This window comes from Eucyclogobius newberryi, unplaced genomic scaffold, assembly GCF_026437365.1.
Source record: "Eucyclogobius newberryi isolate DKJ021-1_F unplaced genomic scaffold, fEucNew1.0.hap1 SCAF_15, whole genome shotgun sequence".
NCBI lineage: Eukaryota > Metazoa > Chordata > Actinopteri > Gobiiformes > Gobiidae > Eucyclogobius > Eucyclogobius newberryi.
The window spans coordinates 13668748-13689786 of NW_027315779.1; the positions used below are offsets into that span (position 1 = coordinate 13668748).

Consider the following 21039-nt stretch of genomic DNA (forward strand, 5'->3'; position numbering starts at 1 on the left):
TGTGGCGGTCCAACAGTAGAGCGTGGAGGTCCTACAGTAGAGCGTGGTCCGTACCTGTTGCATGCGCAGACTCTCCAGCTCGCGCTCCAGCCTCGTCCTCAGCCGGTGCTCGAGTTGTTCTCGTTTCTCGCACGCCGCCTGAAGCTGAGCGAGCGCCTGCTGCATCCGCTCCACCTTCTCCACGTAAACCTGCTTCTTCTTCAGCTGAACACGACAACACAACGTATTCAACACACGACAACACAACATATTCAACACACGACAACACAACGTATTTAACACACAACACAACGTATTCAACACAAGATAACACGTCTTTAAAGGCGTGACTAAAGGCGTGATTAAGGTGTGACTACAGGTGTGACTAAAAGTGTGACTAAAGGTGTGACTAAAGGCGTGACTACAGGTGTGACTACAGGTGTGACTAAAGGTGTGATTAAGGTGTGACTACAGGTGTGACTAAAGGTGTGACTAAAGGCGTGACTAAAGGCGTGACTACAGGTGTGACTACAGGTGTGACTAAAAGTGTGATTAAGGTGTGACTACAGGTGTGACTAAAAGTGTGACTAAAGGTGTGACTAAAGGTGTGACTAAAGGCGTGACTACAGGTGTGACTAAAGGCGTGACTAAAGGCGTGACTACAGGTGTGACTAAAGGCGTGACTACAAGTGTGACTAAAGGCGTGACTACAGGTGTGACTACAGGTGTGACTAAAGGTGTGACTAAAGGTGTGACTAAAGGCGTGACTACAGGTTTGACTAAAGGCGTGACTACAGGTGTGACTAAAGGCGTGACTACAGGTGTGACTAAAGGCGTGACTACAGGTGTGACTAAAGGTGTGACTAAAGGCGTGACTACAGGTGTGACTAAAGGCGTGACTACAGGTGTGACTAAAGGTGTGACTAAAGGCGTGACTACAGGCGTGACTACAGGTTTGACTAAAGGCATGACTACAGGTGTGACTAAAGGTGTGACTAAAGGCTTGACTACAGGCGTGACTACAGGTGTGACTAAATGTGTGACTACAGGTGTGACTAAAGGTGTGACTAAAGGCGTGACTACAGGTGTGAATAAAGGTGTGACTAAAGGCGTGACTAAAGGTGTGACTAAAGGTGTGATTAAGGTGTGACTAAAGGCGTGACTACAGGCGTGACTACAGGTGTGACTACAGGTGTGACTACAGGTGTGACTACAGGTTTGACTAAAGGCGTGACTACAGGTGTGACTAAAGGTGTGACTAAAGGCGTGACTACAGGCGTGACTACAGGTGTGACTAAATGTGTGACTAAAGGCGTGACTACAGGTGTGACTACAGGTGTGACTACAGGTGTGACTACAGGTTTGACTAAAGGCGTGACTACAGGTGTGACTAAAGGTGTGACTAAAGGCGTGACTACAGGCGTGACTACAGGTGTGACTACAGGTGTGACTAAATGTGTGACTAAAGGCGTGACTACAGGTGTGACTAAAGGTGTGACTAAAGGCGTGACTACAGGCGTGACTAAAGGCGTGACTACAGGCGTGACTACAGGTGTGACTACAGGTGTGACTAAATGTGTGACTAAAGGTGTGACTAAAGGCGTGACTACAGGTGTGACTAAAGGTGTGACTAAAGGCGTGACTACAGGTGTGACTACAGGTGTGACTAAAGGCGTGACTACAGGTGTGACTACAGGTGAGACTACAGGTGTGACTAAAGGTGTGACTAAAGGCGTGACTACAGGTGTGACTAATGGTGTGACTAAAGGTGTTCGCACCTCTTCCTCGAGTTTGACCACTTTGGCCTGGGCGTTGTTCAGAGCCTGGTCTCGGATCTCGATGTGTCGCCGCTGATCGTCCGTTTGAGAGCGAAGTGAGTTCAAGTCCATCTCCAGCTTCTCCTTCTCCCGCAGCGTCTCTTTATCTGGACACAAACCAACACTTTAGAGCGACCGGACTGCGCCCTGAATCTGGTTTTGTTATTCGCGGCATATAAAGTATAAGTATAAACGTTGAAAAATCTGTAGTAAATGACAGAAAATGACAGGAAGTGACATCACACCAGGGACATTCCAGTCAAAGTTTATGCAGAATTTACACATACTTACTTTTTTGACTCTTTAAACATTAATTCAACAAAACAAAGTATTTTTATTTGTGAAATTAAAAAACTATGACATTAGATGAGTTTTGGCCCAGTGTTTGCTGGGTAATTTCCTACTGTGATGTCATCAATTACAAACAGGAAGTGAAATGATAAACCTAAAAAATGTGCAATTCTGGGATGACGTCTTTATCATTTCTAGCAAAATTCCAAATATATTTATCTTAAGTGTGTTTTAGTTGGTCTGGCCTATAGGGGGCGCTTTAGGTCGCACTAGAACAGAGACACTCACTCTGACAGATGAGCTGGGAGATGGTTTTGCGGTTGTCCTCGGATCCTTCGCACTCTTTGGCCGCCAGCTGCTTATTGGCCGTTTCCATTCGCTCTGCAGCAGCAAAAACAGACGCCGCTACGCATTAAACACGCCTACAATAAGAAGTGTTAAAGGTCCCACATCATGCTATTTCCCCCCCGTTTCGTAGTCTAAGGGCATATTGTGATAATAATACAACACCCATAACATAACAGTCATAAAATATCACCCATGTCTTGGACCCCGCTCACAAACCCGGTGTGTTACAGGTGCAGAGTGCTTCCTGAAAGAGGGAAGCGTGCCGCAGCAGACAGACGGAGACAGAAGGGGGCTAGTAGCCCCCTTCTGTCTGCTCATCCCAGGAGAAGGATAGAGACTGTTCACTAGCTAAAGACGGCACGAATCAATCAAAAACCACTTTGGGCACATATACGAGGACCAATAGCACTGTAAGAAGGTTAAAAGCTCTATGTTGCATGACACGGGCCCTTTAAATGGAACGTGGGCTCGAGTCTCACCTCTCAAGTCGCGGTTGAAGTCGTGGAGTCGTCGCACCTCCAGCTCCAGTTTGTTTCTCATCGTTTTCTCCAAAGCTTCTCGTTTTGACGACGATTTGGCCAGGTTTTCGTAGGCCTCCGACACCAGCTGGATCTCCGTCTCCAGCTGAAACACGCCGCACACATTTTTAACTCTCATTTTTGAAGAGCTAAATGATAAAAAGTCAGTTTGGACCGTTTAGCGACGCCCGTACTTTGTGCAGTTTGGTGACTTTCTCGCGGCACACGTCCATCTCCTGCCGCAGCTGCCGGTTTTCCTCCGTCAGGACGTCCACCATGTGCTGCGCCCGCGACATCATGGCGAAGGGCTCCCCCTGCAGGCCGGACAGCGAGTGCGGGTGCGCGTACATGCCGTGCGGCGGCCCCTGGCTCTGGTGCGGCGCGGGGCCCTGGTGGTGCATCCTGGAAGTGCAGCATTCAGGATGAAATCGTACGAGAGAACCCATTTCCAACGCCATTAAATCACCTCATTGGCCCTCACAAACCTGGGGGTGGAGCTGTAGGGGTCATGAGCGTATCGCTGCATCTGCTGCTGCTGCTGCTGCTGTTGCATCTGCTGCTGTTGCATCTGCTGCTGTTGCATCTGCTGCTGTTGCATCTGCTGCTGTTGCATCTGCTGCTGCTGTTGTTGCATCTGCTGTTGCATCTGCTGCTGCTGCTGCTGCTGGTGGTGCTGTTGTTGCGGGCCGGGGCCGTACATGTCGTGCATCCCGGGCCGCGGTGTCGGGCCGTAGCCATGCTCCTGCTGCTGCTGCTGGGGCAGAGCGTGCGGTGCAAACGACGGGTGAGACGAGCTGAGCAGAGAGGACAGAGCCGAGGCCTGGGCCCGGGACAGAGAGCCCATGGAGGTGACGGACGACGTGGGACTGTGGTGCAGCCCGGGCCGGTGGCAATGGCCCTCTTTCACCGACCTGCGGGAAAACGGGTCATAATGTGAACACATGTGTGTCAGAGTGAATATGTTTTAATCGTAAACTCATGACGCGAACTTTGGAAAGAGGGGTGAGACAAGGCTGTGCTTGGTCCCTCCTAATGTTTCATTTGTACTTGGAACCATTGGACCAATATATTATCCTATCTAAGAAGGTTCTGACAGACAAAGAATGGAAAGTATATGTCAATGGAAAAATACAAAGTCCCGCTTTTTCATAACTCCAGGTCAAAGTGCTCATTATTCACAGGGAAATGCAACTGCTGGAGAAACAGCGCCACCAGGAGGCACCGCTCAGATTCACCTGTTGACGCCCAGAATCACCTGTTGCTCAGATTCACCTGTTGACGCTCAGATTCACCTGTTGACGCTCAGATTCACCTGTTGCCTCATCAAAACACATCGTGGGAAAAATGTCAAACATTCTTGTCTCTGATCCTCGAGGAGCGCCAGAACCAGACGAGTCCAGACAAGTCCAGACGAGTCACGATAACGAGTGAAATCCTGAGGCATTTATTCTGTTTCAATCAAAACAGGAAGGACCAGATCGACGCAGTCTGAGAAACAAGGTTATTCATCTCCAACTTGAGTACGAAGACAAGAAAAAGGGTCAAGTCTGAGTTACACAGAAGCCATAGTTAAAAAAAAAAAAACACAAAAAATGATGGGCTCTTTAACCCAGTTCAAACGAATCTGTCCGTGTGGGACCAGTGGAAGGTGTGGCTGTCGGCAGTGTCATTCGCCCGCGAAAGACGCAGTTCTGTGCAGTTGTTTCCCTCGCGAAGGTTTCCACGGATGCTGCGGCGCAGAAGTTACTCCTGGGCGCTCGGTTGGCGGCGCTCGGTTGGCGGCGCTCGGTTGGCGGCGTTCGGTTGGCGGCGTCACTCAGTTGGCGGCGCTGCTAGGTTGGCGATACTCGGTTGGCGGTGCTCTGTTGGCGGTCCTCAGCCGCAGCGGCCGCGCTCGGTTGGCCGCGCCGCTCGGAATAATACCAATATCGATATATATCACTACAGACTGAGAAACTTTGAATTCTCATGAAATTGCAGGGTTTGTACATTTGTGAAAAGCACTGTTGACCTCTTAGTTCATCTGTACATTTATTTAATTATAGAAGCTGAGGTGGAGCAAGCAACACGCGCCTTTTGATGAATCCAAAGCACTTGTTCGAGATTACCCACAATGCAAGTGCCCTTCGCTTGTATCATTTGATTCCATATTGTGAGTAAAAGCTTGACAAATGTTTTACTGACATTTTATCTGGACATTCTGTGTTACTGTTTCACGTGTCTTCTTTCTTCTTCCTTCTTTCTTCTTTCGTTTTTCTTGTATTATAGTCATTTGACTCGCGTCTGGCCCGGGCCGACGGTCGCGGCGCATCAGGGGCGGGCGCTGCGTGAGGATCATGGGAGCGCCGCTGAATCAACCCTTTGTGCAGCGGAAATAACAGCGCGGCATTTCTCACACTCGACGTTTCCCAAGACGACGAGAAACTACGGATGGAAAGTGACCGCAAGGGGCTTCAGTGACCGTGAGGGGCTTCAGTGACCGTGAGGGGCTTCAGTGACCTGCGAGAGGCTTCAGTGACCTGCGAGAGGCTTCAATGACCTGCGATGGGCTGCAGCGACCTCGAGGGGCTTCAGTGACCGCGAGGGGCTTCAGTGACTGTGAGGGGCTTCAGCGACTGCGAGGGGCTTCAGTGACCTGCGAGGGGCTGCAGCAACCGCGAGGGGCTTCAGTGACCGCGAGGGGCTTCAGTGACCGCGAGGGGCTTCAGTGACCGTGAGGGGCTTCAGTGACCTGCAAGGGGCTTCAGTGACCTGCGAGAGGCTTCAATGACCTGCGATGGGCTGCAGCGACCTCGAGGGGCTTCAGTGACCGCGAGGGGCTTCAGCGACCTCGAGGGGCTTCAGTGACCGTGAGGGGCTTCAGTGACCGTGAGGGGCTTCAGTGACCTGCGAGAGGCTTCAGTGACCGCGAGGGGCTTCAGTGACCTGCGAGGGGCTTCAGTGACCTGCGAGGGGCTTCAGTGACCGCGAGGGGCTTCAGTGACCTGCGAGGGGCTTCAGTGACCGCGAGGGGCTTCAGTGACCTGCGAGGGGCTTCAGTGACCTGCGAGGGGCTTCAGTGACCTGCGAGAGGCTTCAATGACCTGCGATGGGCTGCAGCGACCTAGAGGGGCTTCAGTGACCGCGAGGGGCTTCAGCGACCTCGAGGGGCTTCAGTGACCGTGAGGGGCTTCAGTGACCGTGAGGGGCTTCAGTGACCTGCGAGAGGCTTCAGTGACCTGCGAGAGGCTTCAATGACCTGCGATGGGCTGCAGCGACCTCGAGGGGCTTCAGTGACCGCGAGGGGCTTCAGTGACTGTGAGGGGCTTCAGCGACTGTGAGGGGCTTCAGCGACTGCGAGGGGCTTCAGTGACCTGCGAGGGGCTGCAGCAACCGCGAGGGGCTTCAGTGACCGCGAGGGGCTTCAGCGACCTCGAGGGGCTTCAGTGACTGTGAGGGGCTGCAGCGACCGCGAGGGGCTTCAGTGACTGTGAGGGGCTTCAGCGACTGTGAGGGGCTTCAGCGACTGTGAGGGGCTTCAGCGACTGCGAGGGGCTTCAGCGACTGCGAGGGGCTTCAGTGACCTGCGAGGGGCTGCAGCAACCGCGAGGGGCTTCAGTGACCGCGAGGGGCTTCAGCGACCTCGAGGGGCTTCAGTGACTGTGAGGGGCTGCAGCGACCGCGAGGGGCTTCAGTGACCTGCGAGGGGCTTCAGTGACTGCGAGGGGCTTCAGTGACCGCGAGGGGCTTCAGTGACCGCGAGGGGCGGTGTCGGCGTTAGCTAGCGACAGAACGCTAAAAACAAAGCTGAAGAAACGCTGACAAAATCCTCAAACTGACCCCGCCCCAATTGCTGGGGTTCAGATGACATCACAACATTCTACCAATAATACTTCATGCACTTTGTTGCATTAAAGGGTTGAATTACAGGCTCCAGTCACTGATAGACATGATCAGGTTCAACATTTGTGAATTTACCTAAAGTCATGACGACAAAACCCTTAAAAAGCACTGTCATGTCACATTTTCACTCATGAACTGACATCAGATCAAATCGCTCGGGATTTTGAGTCTTTGCAACAACAAAAGCTATAATTTTGAATTTCAATGATAGAAATGTAAGTACTTTTCTACTACAAAAGGTGGAAAAAATACAGCTTAAAATGTATGAAGTATACCGTATAAGTCGCATATTTTTTCATAGTTTTGGCCGGGGGCGACTTATACTTATATTTATACTTATATACTTATACTTATACTCCAGAGAGACTGATATTATTTGTTATTTTCACACTTGCAACTGCATTTCATACTCCAGTGCAACTTATATATGTTTTTTTCTTCTCTGTGATGCACTTTTTGGCTGGTGCGACTTATACTCCAGAAAATAAGGTAATGTATAATAAACCTAAAACTCAAGAGTTTGCCTTTGTCTGTTATTATCTCCTTTCAAATGAACAAATATTGATAAAACGACAATAAATGTCTCTAAACCGGGCTCTGACGTCACTCACATGGATCTGAGTTTACGTTACATATTTTGTGATATTCTGAGGATAATCCCAGTGACATCAGTGACATCACATCCTGTTCTACCGAAGCGTTTCTTCGCTCACAGAATTGAGACGGTATTTGTTTATAGAAGTTTTGAAAAAGCTCTCACCTGAAGGACCCGTACTCGGGCGGCGGCTGGTACCTCACGTGGGGCATCTCTCTGGAATGTTCCCTGCCCCTCGGCTCGGCGTAAAAGTGTCCTCCCGGCTCCTGCGGCTTCGTGGGCGACCCGAGGCCTTTGAAGGGGTAATCGGGCGGCGGCCCTCTGTGCGGCGGCTTGTAGTACTCCCCCGGGCCAGGCGGGGGCAGCTGCGGGGAGAGGGGCGCGCTGGTGACGGGGGCGTGCGCCTTCACTCCGCTCGTCGCCAACGACAGCTGCATGAGGCGCTCGCTCAAGGACCGGACGTGGCCCTGCTTGAGGTCCTTCAGCCCGTCGTCCTGGTGCACTTTCCCGGCGGCGCTGACCCTCTGCACCGTCGGCCGCCCCTCGGTTCGCACTTTAGCATTCGTCACCGCGGTTACGTAAAAGGCCGTGCCCACCGTGGCGTTCTGGGAGTTGTTATTCTGGTTCTGCTGCGGCGGGCCGTGTCCGCGGAAGTACTGCGACTGCACTTTGGCCTCTTCGTACGTGGGCAGGTCCTCCGGGCTCAGGGCGTTGCTCAGGTTCGCGCAGCCGCCCAGGTGGTTGACCCCGCCCCCGCCACTGATGCTACCCCCGCCGCCCGTGACCCGAGCCCCGCCCAGCTTCTCCAGGGCGGAGTCTGCCTGCAGCTCCTGGCCCTGGGGCTCCTGGCGGGCGATGTGCGGGCTCATGGAGTGGTCGTCGGCCGGACCTGCAAACGAGAGGGCGACGTCACAACAATGGGCGGCGACGGTCTCCTTTAAAGATCGATATTGACATTTGTAAATATCTCACCTTGTTGCTGTTGTTGCTGTTGCTGTTGCTGCTGCTGCTGCTGCTGCTGCTGCTGCTGCTGGAGCACGTAGTTGCGGTTCATCTGTTCCTGCAGGAGGCGCTGTAGCACGGTGCTGCCGCCGCCGGAGCCCACGCTGGCGCTGCTGCTCTGAGCGTCTTCGGCCGCTCTCATCTCAGCTTCGCGCTGACTCCTCTCGTGGAAAGACAAGCTCCGCCCACGATCGGCCGCCCCTGAACCAAAGAGAACATCGCCGTTCAGAGATCGGACGCCAGATCAACAAACGGCGCCCCCAGAGGTATTGGCATCACCGCGCGGCAAACGCACCATGTTTTAGAGGTCAAATGGCTCGGATTCAGGGTAGTTCTCTAAATGTCTGTCGTTTTGACGAGTTTAGCCTTATATTGTCAGTTGTTCGTTCCATTGAGCATCATAAATACGAGCTCAGAGCTGCTGGACGATGGGCGCCGCCGCTATTTTTATTTTTCCCCAAACCGTACGATTTTAAAAGACTAACGATGAAGGTAGTGTCTATATTCTTCACTGCTCTGCTTAAAGAAAGTATAAGAAAGAGAAATACTTTACGTTAGAAATACACAAAACAAAGTATAGGCCTGTGCTGGTGATTTAGGCCAACATGTCCAGTACCTTTAGATTGAAAATGACAGTCAACATTTCAACAACAGTGTCCAGACCTTTGAAACCTTGAAACACCATATGGATCGCTCCTGGACAAATGTGGGATTCCGTCTCAGAATATTGATGTTGAAAAGCCGGGAATATTTATGTTTAACTCAAACCAGTAAAAAGGAATAAAAAAGTATGAAGTGTAAAATATGCTTGCGTTTTTTGCTCGGTCGATGATGCCAACGTGAATGCAGAGCGCCGTCTTTATCCCTCGAAAGGAATAAAGAAAAACATAAACCAGCCAGCAATGCATGATGGGAAAGCAACAAAAACCAGAGGAAACCACAAAAGTCACACCAATTTGACCCTGAAAACACAAAACCGTGAAAATGCAGGAAAAATGAGAAAAAAAGCAGCCGTCTTTCGATTGTGCCAAAGTTTAGAGCTCCACCTCAGAGCAGGTTTAGAGCTCCACCTCAGAGCAGGATTAGAGCTCCACCTCAGAGCAGGTTTAGAGCTCCACCTCAGAGCGGGTTTAGAGCTCCACCTCAGAGCAGGTTTAGAGCTCCACCTCAGAGCGGGTTTACAGCTCCACCTCAGAGCGGGTTTAGAGCTCCACCTCAGAGCGGGTTTAGAGCTCCACCTCAGAGCGGGTTTAGAGCTCCACCTCAGAGCGGGTTTAGAGCTCCACCTCAGAGCGGGTTTACAGCTCCACCTCAGAGCGGGTTTACAGCTCTACCTCAGAGCGGGTTTAGAGCTCCACCTCAGAGCAGGTTTAGAGCTCCACCTCAGAGCGGGTTTACAGCTCCACCTCAGAGCAGGTTTAGAGCTCCACCTCAGAGCAGGTTTAGAGCTCCACCTCAGAGCGGGTTTAGAGCTCCACCTCAGAGCGGGTTTAGAGCTCCACCTCAGAGCGGGTTTAGAGCTCCACCTCAGAGCGGGTTTACAGCTCCACCTCAGAGCGGGTTTACAGCTCCACCTCAGAGCGGGTTTACAGCTCCACCTCAGAGCAGGATTAGAGCTCCACCTCAGAGCAGGATTAGAGCTCCACCTCAGAGCGGGTTTAGAGCTCCACCTCAGAGCGGGTTTAGAGCTCCACCTCAGAGCAGGTTTAGAGCTCCACCTCAGAGCGAGTTGAGAGCGAGTTGAGAGCGAGTTTAGAGCTCCACCTCAGAGCGAGTTTAGAGCTCCACCTCAGAGCAAGATTAGAGCACCACCTCAGAGCGAGTTGAGAGCGAGTTTAGAGCTCCACCTCAGAGCAGGTTTAGAGCTCCACCTCAGAGCAGGTTAAGAGCTCCACCTCAGAGCAGGTTTAGAGCTCCACCTCAGAGCGGGTTTAGAGTTCCACCTCAGAGCAGGTTTAGAGCGCCACCTCGGAGCAGGTTTAGAGCTCCACCTCAGAGCGAGTTTAGAGTGAGTTTAGAGCTCCACCTCAGAGCAGGTTTAGAGCACCACCTCAGAGCAGGTTTAGAGCGCCACCTCAGGTTTAGAGCGCCACCTCAGAGCAGGTTTAGAGCACCACCTCAGAGCAGGATTAAAGCACCACCTCAGAGCAGGTTTAGAGCTCCACCTCAGAGCAGGATTAGAGCTCCACCTCAGAGCAGGTTTAGAGCTCCACCTCAGAGCAGGTTTAGAGCTCCACCTCAGAGCAGGTTTACAGCTCCACCTCAGAGCAGGTTTAGAGCTCCACCTCAGAGCGGGTTTAGAGCTCCACCTCAGAGCAGGTTTAGAGCTCCACCTCAGAGCAGGTTTAGAGCTCCACCTCAGAGCGAGTTGAGAGCGAGTTGAGAGCGAGTTTAGAGCTCCACCTCAGAGCGAGTTTAGAGCTCCACCTCAGAGCAAGATTAGAGCACCACCTCAGAGCGAGTTGAGAGCGAGTTTAGAGCTCCACCTCAGAGCAGGTTTAGAGCTCCACCTCAGAGCAGGATTAGAGCACCACCTCAGAGCAGGTTTAGAGCTCCACCTCAGAGCGGGTTTAGAGCTCCACCTCAGAGCGGGTTTAGAGCTCCACCTCAGAGCAGGTTTAGAGCTCCACCTCAGAGCGGGTTTAGAGCTCCACCTCAGAGCAGGTTTAGAGCGCCACCTCGGAGCAGGTTTAGAGCTCCACCTCAGAGCGAGTTTAGAGTGAGTTTAGAGCTCCACCTCAGAGCAGGATTAGAGCACCACCTCAGGTTTAGAGCACCACCTCAGAGCAGGTTTAGAGCGCCACCTCAGGTTTAGAGCGCCACCTCAGAGCAGGTTTAGAGCACCACCTCAGAGCAGGTTTAGAGCACCACCTCAGAGCAGGATTAGAGCACCACCTCAGGTTTAGAGCACCACCTCAGAGCAGGTTTAGAGCGCCACCTCAGGTTTAGAGCGCCACCTCAGAGCAGGTTTAGAGCACCACCTCAGAGCAGGATTAGAGCACCACCTCAGAGCAGGTTTAGAGCTCCACCTCAGAGCGGGTTTAGAACTCCACCTCAGAGCGGGTTTAGAGCTCCACCTCAGAGCAGGTTTAGAGCTCCAACTCAGAGCAGGTTTAGAGCACCACCTCAGAGCAGGTTTAGAGCACCACCTCAGAGCGGGTTTAGAGCTCCAACTCAGAGCAGGTTTAGAGCACCACCTCAGAACAGGTTTAGAGCACCACCTCAGAGCAGGTTTAGAGCACCACCTCAGAGGAGGTTTAGAGCACCACCTCAGAGTAGTTTGAGATGGAAAGACGCGTAGTTTTTACTTCTAGCACTTTCTGTGATTCTTCTCATTCTCAGGGACGACGAGGCCTTTTTCCGAAACATCTGTTGGTGCAAAAGTCCAGGTGAGTTTCTCCTTTTGGTTCAAGCAACAATCACGTAAAACAAAGAACTTCACAGATTAATGCAGAGTTTCATGATAAAGCTCTATGTCGATAAAAGAGCTCCAAGGGAATATTTGTGGACTTTTGTCTTTACATTTCGTCAGTTCTTAGTTGCGGGTTCTGGGGTCTTATTATAATGCATATTTATTCCAATTTTGAAATTTTTTTTAAGGTTCAAATATTTACTTCCTGGTCATAAATCACATCACACAAGGACTTTTCTTAACTGTTACTTAGCAACCATGTCGTACACTAGGCCACACAGAAATGATCACATGATGAATCCAAATATATTAAAATAGTATTATTTTGTTGAATTAATGTTCAGAAAAATGTTTTTTTGTGTGTAAATTTCCATGTGCCAAATGTCATGTACTTCCTGTCATCATGTCATGTACTTCCTGTCATCATGTCATGTACTTCCTGTCATCATGTCATGTACTTCCTGTCATTATCAAACTGTGGAATAAAGTTTTTGACCAAACAAAGAAATCATAAAAACCTGTAAGGCCAAAGTGAGGTTATTATTTTCTCTATGAAAAGTGGGAACATAGAGCTGTCTGTGGGAACATAGAGCTGTGGGAACATAGAGCTGTCTGTGGGAACATAGAGCTGTCAGTGGGAACATAGAGCTGTGTGTGGGAACATAGAGCTGTGGGAACATAGAGCTGTCTGTGGGAACATAGAGCTGTGGGAACATAGAGCTGTCAGTGGGAACATAGAGCTGTCAGTGGGAACATAGAGCTGTGGGAACATAGAGCTGTGTGTGGGAACATAGAGCTGTGGGAACATAGAGCTGTCTGTGGGACCATCGAGCTGTGTGTGTGAACATAGAGCTGGGTGTGGGAACATAGAGCTGTGTGTGGGAACATAGAGCTGTGTGTGGGAACATAGAGCTGTGGGAACATAGAGCTGTGTGTGGGAACATAGAGCTGTGTGTGGGAACATAGAGCTGTGTGTGGGAACATAGAGCTGTGGGAACATAGAGCTGTGGGAACATAGAGCTGTGTGTGAGAACATAGAGCTGTGGGAACATAGAGCTGTGTGTGGGAACATAGAGCTGTGTGTGGGAACATAGAGCTGTGTATGGGAACATAGAGCTGTGTGTGGGAACATAGAGCTGTGGGAACATAGAGCTGTCTGTGGGAACATAGAGCTGTGGGAACATAGAGCTGTGTGTGGGAACATAGAGCTGTGGGAACATAGAGCTGTGGGACCATCTGTGGGTGCAGTATTTACGAGGACCTGGTCCGGCCCAGACACAAGACTCCGCCTCCTGTGACATACTTCGACGGCCATGATCCCGAGCTGCTCCTCAGTGAAAGTCGTCACGGGTTTGACACAGACACGGGGGCGGCGGCTAAGGTCACATGACACAGACACACAGAGAAAAGACGTGTTTCAGCGCCAGGACAGGAAGTGCGCTGCCTTTTCCTTTCCCGCTGGTTTCCATGGGGATGTTATTACTTTGCCTGTATCATTTTGACTACACTACTAAACTTCAGTTTGGCGTCTCGTGCTTTTTGGTCTAAAAAACACATTTGGCTCCCTGCCGTTTTCCACGGGACTAACTGAGCTTTGGCACCACCGACTGGCCGCGGAGGGAACTGCACGCAATTTAACGAACGTGTCACGCTGGCTGTCCTCTCGCTTCCTGGTCTCAGAGCGCAGTTGTGCTGATCGTGATGAGACCAGGAACGAGTCTGGTGTTTACGGAGGAAAAGGTCAGTGACGGAGGAGATTCAGAATGGAGCGTTTCTGAGGCTCGGAGGGGAGAGGACTTTAGCGTGAACGAAGCTAAACATGCTCCAGCCGAGTGAGAACGGGGGGTTTAAAGCTAAAAACGTGTCAATCTAGCGTAAAACAACTGTAATTGAACGTGTATAAATGCGTTTCAGGCAAACCAATAGCGTCTCGCGGTGGTTTATCGTCGTTCAAAAGGGGCGGGGACTAGAACTTGCCCGTGAATGTCTTGGCTGAGGTTCAAGAATCGTGGAAAAGACGCGCTTCGTTTGGGCAATAATTGCGGTCCCGTTTTAGTCCAGTTCTGGATTTGGATTACACTCGGAAAGCCAAATATTTCCTTGTGTACTTTTGAGAGTCACAAGTCTATTAGAATCATCAGTTATGTACAGAAAGTATCCTTACGTTGTACAAAGAAGCGGTAATAAAGGACTAATTAACATAAAAATTACAGCGCTGCAACAATTAAGCAGCAAACTGAGACTAGTCGAAGATCAAAAGTAATCGTAGTTGTATTTTGATCGTTGTTAACTGGACTAAACGGACTCTAAAACTAAACAAAAATGACATTATTAAACCAAAACGTCCAAAAATATTCATGAAAAACACACTTTATCTGTACATTTGTCATTTGTTGATGTTTATTTCATCAAAAACTAGTTTAAAACGTCTCAATTAGTCGATTAATCAAAAACAAAAATAATTACTTTTATGGCATCGAATGAACGCGACACTTAGTTTAATGCAAAAGAAAAAGCAGCAGGTAAAATGTTAAGTTTAAGACGTTTACTCTAAAATAAAGTGCTACTGTCGCTTCAGACGCATTTTAGGAACAGGACGTGGCAGGTTCCCACTCTTTTTAAGCTCTTTTTGAGCTCTTTACATTTAGTCACTTTCTACAGATTAAATAAGAGTTAAATAAGAGTTAATTAAAAAGAGTTAAATAAGAGTAAATAAGAGTTATAGAGTTATCAAACACTGAATAAAAGAAGTAAAAATACAAAGAACCACTTTGTGGAGACTTACCCAAGAGAAAGTCCACACCTAAACCCGGTCCAAACATGTCTCCATCGATCTGAACCTTTAACCACGAGCTCGCCAGTTCAAGTCCTTTTGGTGCGTGATTAAACCAGGGCTAAACCAGGACTAAACCAGGGCTAAACCAGGCCTAAACCAGGACTAAACCAGGACTAAACCAGGGCAAAACCAGGTCTAAACCAGGACTAAACCAGGTCTAACCCAGGACTAAACCAGGTCTAAACCAGGACTAAACCAGGTCTAACCCAGGACTAAACCAGGACTAAACCAGGTCTAAACCAGGACTACACCAGGACTGCGGCTGGATCCAGGACTCTGACGTCTCCCACATATTTGAGTGGAAACAGGTTTTAGTGACACACCTCGCTCCTGTTCCCCTCAAACTGACACTCCCAAATCCAGGCTGAACCAGGAATGAACCAGGAATAAACCAGGAATAAACAAGGAACAAACTAGGACTAAAGTAGGACTAAAAACGTGATAAAAACGGGACTAAAAACGGTGCAAAACCAGGACTAAACAAGAAAAGAACAGGTCTAGATACAATGTGAACCAAGACTAAACCAGGACTAAACCAACAACTAAATCAGGTCTAAGATAAAATGGCACTAAAAAAGGGCTAAACTGGGACTGCAAAACCAGGTAAAGAGGGATAAGAGGTTAACTTAACCAGGGCTAAATCAAGACTAAATCTGAACCAACCCAAGACTAAAAATCTAACAATAAACCAGGATAAACTAGTACCAAACAAGAGTAAACTAAACTGGACTCAATTAGGACAAAAACAAGGCTAAACTAGGTCCAAACCAGAACTTAATCGGATCTAATGCAAGACTAAACCAGGACTAATAAACTAAGAATAAATCAAGTTTAACGAGGAATAAAACTGCACTAAACCTGGACTGAATTAGGACAAAAACAAACAGGGTTAGACAAGGAATAAACCGGGACTAAAACAAGGCTAAACCAGGACTAAACCAGGGACGAAACCAAGGACTAAAACAAGGCTAAACCAGGACTAAATCAAAGCTAAACCAGGTCTAAACCAGGACTAAATCAAGGCTAAACCGGGACTAAACCAGGACTGAAGCAGGTCAGAGCAGGTGTGGCAGGTGCAGTTTTAACGGTCGCTCATTCCTCTCTGGGACTTCCCCCTTTTCACTGTCACAGGTTTTCAACAAATAAAACAAGGGAGAAGAAGTCCAGGTTTAGTCCTGGTATATTCCTGGTTTAGTCCCTGGTTTAGTCCTGGTTTAGCCCCTGGTTTAGTCCTGGTTTAGCCCCTGGTTTAGCCCTGGTTTAGTGCCTGATTTAGCACTGGTTTTGTCCTGGTTTAGTCCCTTGCTTTAGTCCTGGTTTAGCCCTGGTTTAGTCCCTGATTTAGCCCTGGTTTTGTCCTGTTTTAGTCCCTTGGTTTAGTCCTGGTTTAGTCCCTGGTTTAGTCTTGGTTTAGTCCTGGTTTTGTCCCTTGGTTTAGTCCTGGTTTAGTCCTTGGTTTAGTCCCTGGTTTAGTCCTGGTTTAGTCCCTGATTTAGCCCTGGTTTAGTCCCTGGTTTAGTCCCTTGGTTTAGTCCTGGTTTAGTCCTGGTTTAGTCCCTGGTTTAGTCCCTGGTTTAGTCCTGGTTTAGTCCTGGTTTTGGTCCTGGTTTTATGCTGGTTTATTCCCTGGTTTAGTCCTGGTTTTGTCCCTTGGTTTAGTCCTGGCTTAGTCCTGGTTTAGTCCTTGGTTTAGTCCCTGGTTTAGTCCTGGTTTAGTCCTGGTTTAGTCCTGGTTTAGTCCTGGTTTAGTCCTGGTTTAGTCCTGGTTTAGCCCTGGTTTTGTCCCTTGGTTTAGTCCTGGTTTAGTCCTGGTTTAGTCCTTGGTTTAGTCCCTGGTTTAGTCCTGGTTTAGTCCTGGTTTAGTCCTGGTTTAGTCCTGGTTTAGACCTGGTTTAGACCTGGTTTAGACCTGGTTTAGTCCCTGGTTTAGTCCTGGTTTAGTCCCTGATTTAGCCCTGGTTTAGTCCCTGGTTTAGTCCCTTGGTTTAGTCCTGGTTTAGTCCTGGTTTAGTCCCTGGTTTAGTCCCTGGTTTAGTCCCTGGTTTAGTCCTGGTTTAGTCCTGGTTTTGGTCCTGGTTTTATGCTGGTTTATTCCCTGGTTTAGTCCTGGTTTTGTCCCTTGGTTTAGTCCTGGCTTAGTCCTGGTTTAGTCCTTGGTTTAGTCCCTGGTTTAGTCCTGGTTTAGTCCTGGTTTAGTCCTGGTTTAGTCCTGGTTTAGTCCTGGTTTAGTCCTGGTTTAGCCCTGGTTTTGTCCCTTGGTTTAGTCCTGGTTTAGTCCTGGTTTAGTCCTTGGTTTAGTCCCTGGTTTAGTCCTGGTTTAGTCCTGGTTTAGTCCTGGTTTAGTCCTGGTTTAGACCTGGTTTAGACCTGGTTTAGACCTGGTTTAGACCTGGTTTAGTCCTGATTTAGTCCCTTGATTTAGTCCTGGTTTAGGTCCTGGTTTGGCCCTGGATTTGGTCCTGGATTTGGTCCTGGGTTGTCCTGGATCAGTCCTGGTTTAGTCCTTGGTTTAGTCCCTGGTTTAGTCCTGGTTTAGTCCTGGTTTAATCCTGGTTTAGTCCCTAGGTTTAGTCCTGGTTTAGTCCCTTGGTTTAGTCTTGGTTTAGTCCTGGTTTAGTCCCTTGGTTTAGCCCTGATTTTGGTCCTGGTTTTGGTCCTGGTTTTAGCCCTGGTTTTAGCCCTGGTTCAGTCCCTTGTTTTGTCTGTTTTTAGTTCCAAAACAGCTTCTGGTTCAGTTCGAGTCCAGTTTGAGACCGGTTTTAGTCCTTTAATTGGTTTATTCCAGACTCAAAGCTGTAGAATAGTTCTTGTTGATGTTGGACCAAACCACAGACGTGACTGGGCCGCGTCTGATTTGATTTTAATCTGGTTTTGTTCCAGGGGGCGCACTTGAGTCAAACCGAATTGCTCTGAGCGGGACAAATGCAGATAAAAGCCTCTTCAGTCTCAATCAACACGTCAATAAAAACATGTTCGGAATGCGCCGGTCATGAGGACGCAACGCTCCAGCCCGTTCAGAACATCTCCAGCCCGTTCAGAACATCTCCAGCCCGTTCAGAACATCTCCAGCCCGTTCAGAACATCTCCAGCCCGTTCAGAACATATAAGGCCTGTTCAAAACATCTCCAGCCCGTTCAGAACATCTAAAGCCCGTTCAGAACATATATGGCCTGTTCAAAACATCTCCAGCCCGTTCAGAACATCTCCAGCCCGTTCAGAACATATAAGGCCTGTTCAAAACATCTCCAGCCCGTTCAAAACATCTCCAGCCCGTTCAGAACATCTAAAGCCCGTTCAGAACATATAAGGCCTGTTCAAAACATCTCCAGCCCGTTCAGAACATCTAAAGCCCGTTCAGAACATCTCCAGCCCGTTCAGAACATCTCCAGCCCGTTCAGAACATATATGGCCTGTTCAAAACATCTCCAGCCCGTTCAGAACATCTAAAGCCCGTTCAGAACATCTCCAGCCCGTTCAGAACATATAAGGCCTGTTCAAAACATCTCCAGCCCGTTCAGAACATCTAAAGCCCATTCAGAACATCTAAAGCCCGTTCAGAACATCTAAAGCCCGTTCAGAACATCTCCAGCCCGTTCAGAACATATAAGGCCTGTTCAAAACATCTCCAGCCCGTTCAGAACATCTAAAGCCCATTCAGAACATCTAAAGCCCGTTCAGAACATCTAAAGCCCGTTCAGAACATCTAAAGCCCGTTCAGAACATCTAAAGCCTGTTCAGAACAGCTAAAGCCCGTTCAGAACATCTAAAGCCCGTTCAGAACATATAAAGCCTGTTCAAAACATCTCCAGCCCGTTCAGAACATCTCCAGCCCGTTCAGAACATCTCCAGCCCGTTCAGAACATATAAGGCCTGTTCAAAACATCTCCAGCCCGTTCAGAACATCTCCAGCCCGTTCAGAACATCTCCAGCCCGTTCAGAACATCTCCAGCCCGTTCAGAACATATAAGGCCTGTTCAAAACATCTCCAGCCCGTTCAGAACATCTTGAGCCGTTCTCAGGTGACTATCGTTTGTGCCGCGTTAATGAAAGAGTTGAACACAAAGAAACAAACAAAGAAACAAACAAAGAAACAAACAAACATGAAAACGGTCTGAGGATGATGAACGTCTGCTTTGAAGACTGTGAAACGCTGAGTGTTTAATAACGTAGAGCGCCCTCTGGTGGAGACAAAGATCCAAGCATTTACTGGAGTTAAAGATACTGCAAGAACGAGTCTGAAACACAGAGACTAAAATAGGACTAAACCAGGTCTAAACCAGAACTAAACCAGAACTAAACCAGGTCCTGGTCCTGGTCCTGGTCCTGGTCCTGGTCCTGGTCCTGGTCCTGGTCCTGGTCCTGGTCCTGGTCCTGGTCCTGGTCCTGGTCCTGGTCTTGGTCCTGGTCTTGGTCCTGGTCTTGGTCCTAGTCTTGGTCTTGGTCCCGGTCCTGGTCTTGCTTCCGTCTCAGGTTTATTTCCGGTCTTGTGCTCGAGGCAGTCGCAGTATTTCTGACAAAGGCTTGTTGTTATTTTGTGTATTTTTTCAAAAGTCACAGAAACACGATCCATCTCGTCGTTTCAGTGACGTCAGCCGGAGATCGACCAATCACTCGTTTATTAGAGACGTTTTATGTTTTTATCAAGACAAACTTATCTAGTTTTATCCTGTAAATGTAAGAAAAATAAACAGACAAGAAGAAGTCTTTTCTGTCGGCTCAAACCAGAAGAAGTTTAACCCAGGTTTAACCCTGGTTTAACCCTGGTTTAACCCAGGTTTAGCCCAAGTTTAACCCTGGTTTAACCCAAGTTTAACCCAAGTTTAACCCTGGTTTAACCCAGGTTTAACCCAAGTTTAACCCTGGTTTAACCCAGGTTTAACCCAGGTTTAACCCAAGTTTAACCCAAGTTTAACCCAGGATTAACTCTGGTTTAACCTTGGTTTAACTCTGGTTTAACCCAAGTTTAACTCTGGTTTAACATTGGTTTAACTCTGGTTTAACCCAAGTTTAACTCTGGTTTAACATTGGTTTAACTCTGGTTTAACCCAAGTTTAACTCTGGTTTAACATTGGTTTAACTCTGGTTTAACCCAAGTTTAACCCTGGTTTAACATTGATTTAACTCTGATTTAACTATGGTTTAACCTAAATTTAACCCTGGTTCAACTTTGGTTCAACTTTGGTTCAACTCTGGTTTAGCCCAGGTTAAGTCCCAGGTCAAAGATAAGACAAGATAAGATAATCCTTTAATATCCACACAAGGGGAAATTTTGTTGTTACAACGCAGTAGAAACAGGAGGAAAGGACAGATTATAGGAAGTTTCAAGACACACTCTTAATAGAACTCTTATGAACAAAAACAAAAGAACTCTTATTAACAAAACTCCTCTCCTATCTTAATAGGGAATGGAGGGGGGAAATAAAATAAAATAGATAAATAAAAATAAAGATAAAAATCAGATAATAATAATAAAATAATGATAATAGAATAAATAGTAGAAAAAGCTTCAGTTGTAGTCATCTGGACTCAGTTTGAAAAAATAGACGTTTCGACTCTCATCCAAGAGTCATTGTCAATGATAGAATAAAATATAATAAAAATAAAATAAAGTAAAATCCCAGGTTTAGTCCTAGGTTTAGCCCAGGTTTAGCCCAGGTTTAGTCCTAGGTTTAGCCCAGGTTTAGCCCAGGTTTAGCCCAGGTTTAGTCCTAGGTTTAGTCCTAGGTTTAGCCCAGGTTTAGCCCAGGTTTAGTCCTAGGTTTAGTCCTAGGTTTAGCCCAGGTTTAGCCCAGGTTTAGTCCTAGGTTTAGCCCAGGTTTAGTCCTAGGTTTAGCCCAGGTTTAGCCCAGGTTTAGTCCTAGGTTTAGCCCAGGTTTAGTCCTAGGTTTAGTCCTAGGTTTAGCCCAGGTTTAGCCCAGGTTTAGTCCTAGGTTTAGTCCTAGGTTTAGCCCAGGTTTAGCCCAGGTTTAGTCCTAGGTTTAGCCCAGGTTTAGTCCTAGGTTTAGCCCAGGTTTAGCCCAGGTTTAGTCCTAGGTTTAGCCCAGGTTTAGTCCTAGGTTTAGCCCAGGTTTAGCCCAGGTTTAGTCCTAGGTTTAGCCCAGGTTTAGCCCAGGTTTAGTCCTAGGTTTAGCCCAGGTTTAGCCCAGGTTTAGTCTTTGTTGTAGATGATGTTTCTCCGCGGCCCGTGACGTCTTCGAGCAAAAAAGCTTAGATTGTTTGGGATCAAATTGAATATATTTAATATAAATGAATCTTTGCTAATGATCCAACAATCGAGAGTTTTATTCCAGAACCAGCTGCGCTCGAACAGACAAACACTCTCAAAATAAGTGCAAATTTAGTCCTGGTTTGTCCCTAAA

At 48.3% G+C, this 21039-nt stretch overlaps 1 protein-coding gene across 3 annotated transcripts in view; it reads right to left on the reverse strand.

Moving 5' to 3' along the window:
• amot (angiomotin) overlaps positions 1 to 21039 on the reverse strand; it is a 36476-nt gene that overhangs the window by 8688 nt on the left and 6749 nt on the right. For 2 of the 3 annotated variants that reach the window (XM_072446063.1, XM_072446062.1), the window contains exons 1-10: positions 13148 to 13219; positions 11741 to 11801; positions 8403 to 8633; positions 7596 to 8319; positions 3439 to 3864; positions 3148 to 3355; positions 2915 to 3059; positions 2376 to 2468; positions 1758 to 1903; positions 55 to 204 (exon numbers count right to left, since the gene is read on the reverse strand). In XM_072446063.1, the coding sequence (XP_072302164.1) occupies positions 55 to 204; positions 1758 to 1903; positions 2376 to 2468; positions 2915 to 3059; positions 3148 to 3355; positions 3439 to 3864; positions 7596 to 8319; positions 8403 to 8633; positions 11741 to 11801; positions 13148 to 13159 (2196 nt within the window). In that variant the 5' untranslated portion in view covers positions 13160 to 13219. Of the gene's footprint in view, positions 1 to 54; positions 205 to 1757; positions 1904 to 2375; positions 2469 to 2914; positions 3060 to 3147; positions 3356 to 3438; positions 3865 to 7595; positions 8320 to 8402; positions 8634 to 11740; positions 11802 to 13147; positions 13220 to 21039 lie in introns of those variants that run through there. The other variant, XM_072446064.1, reaches the window with a different exon arrangement.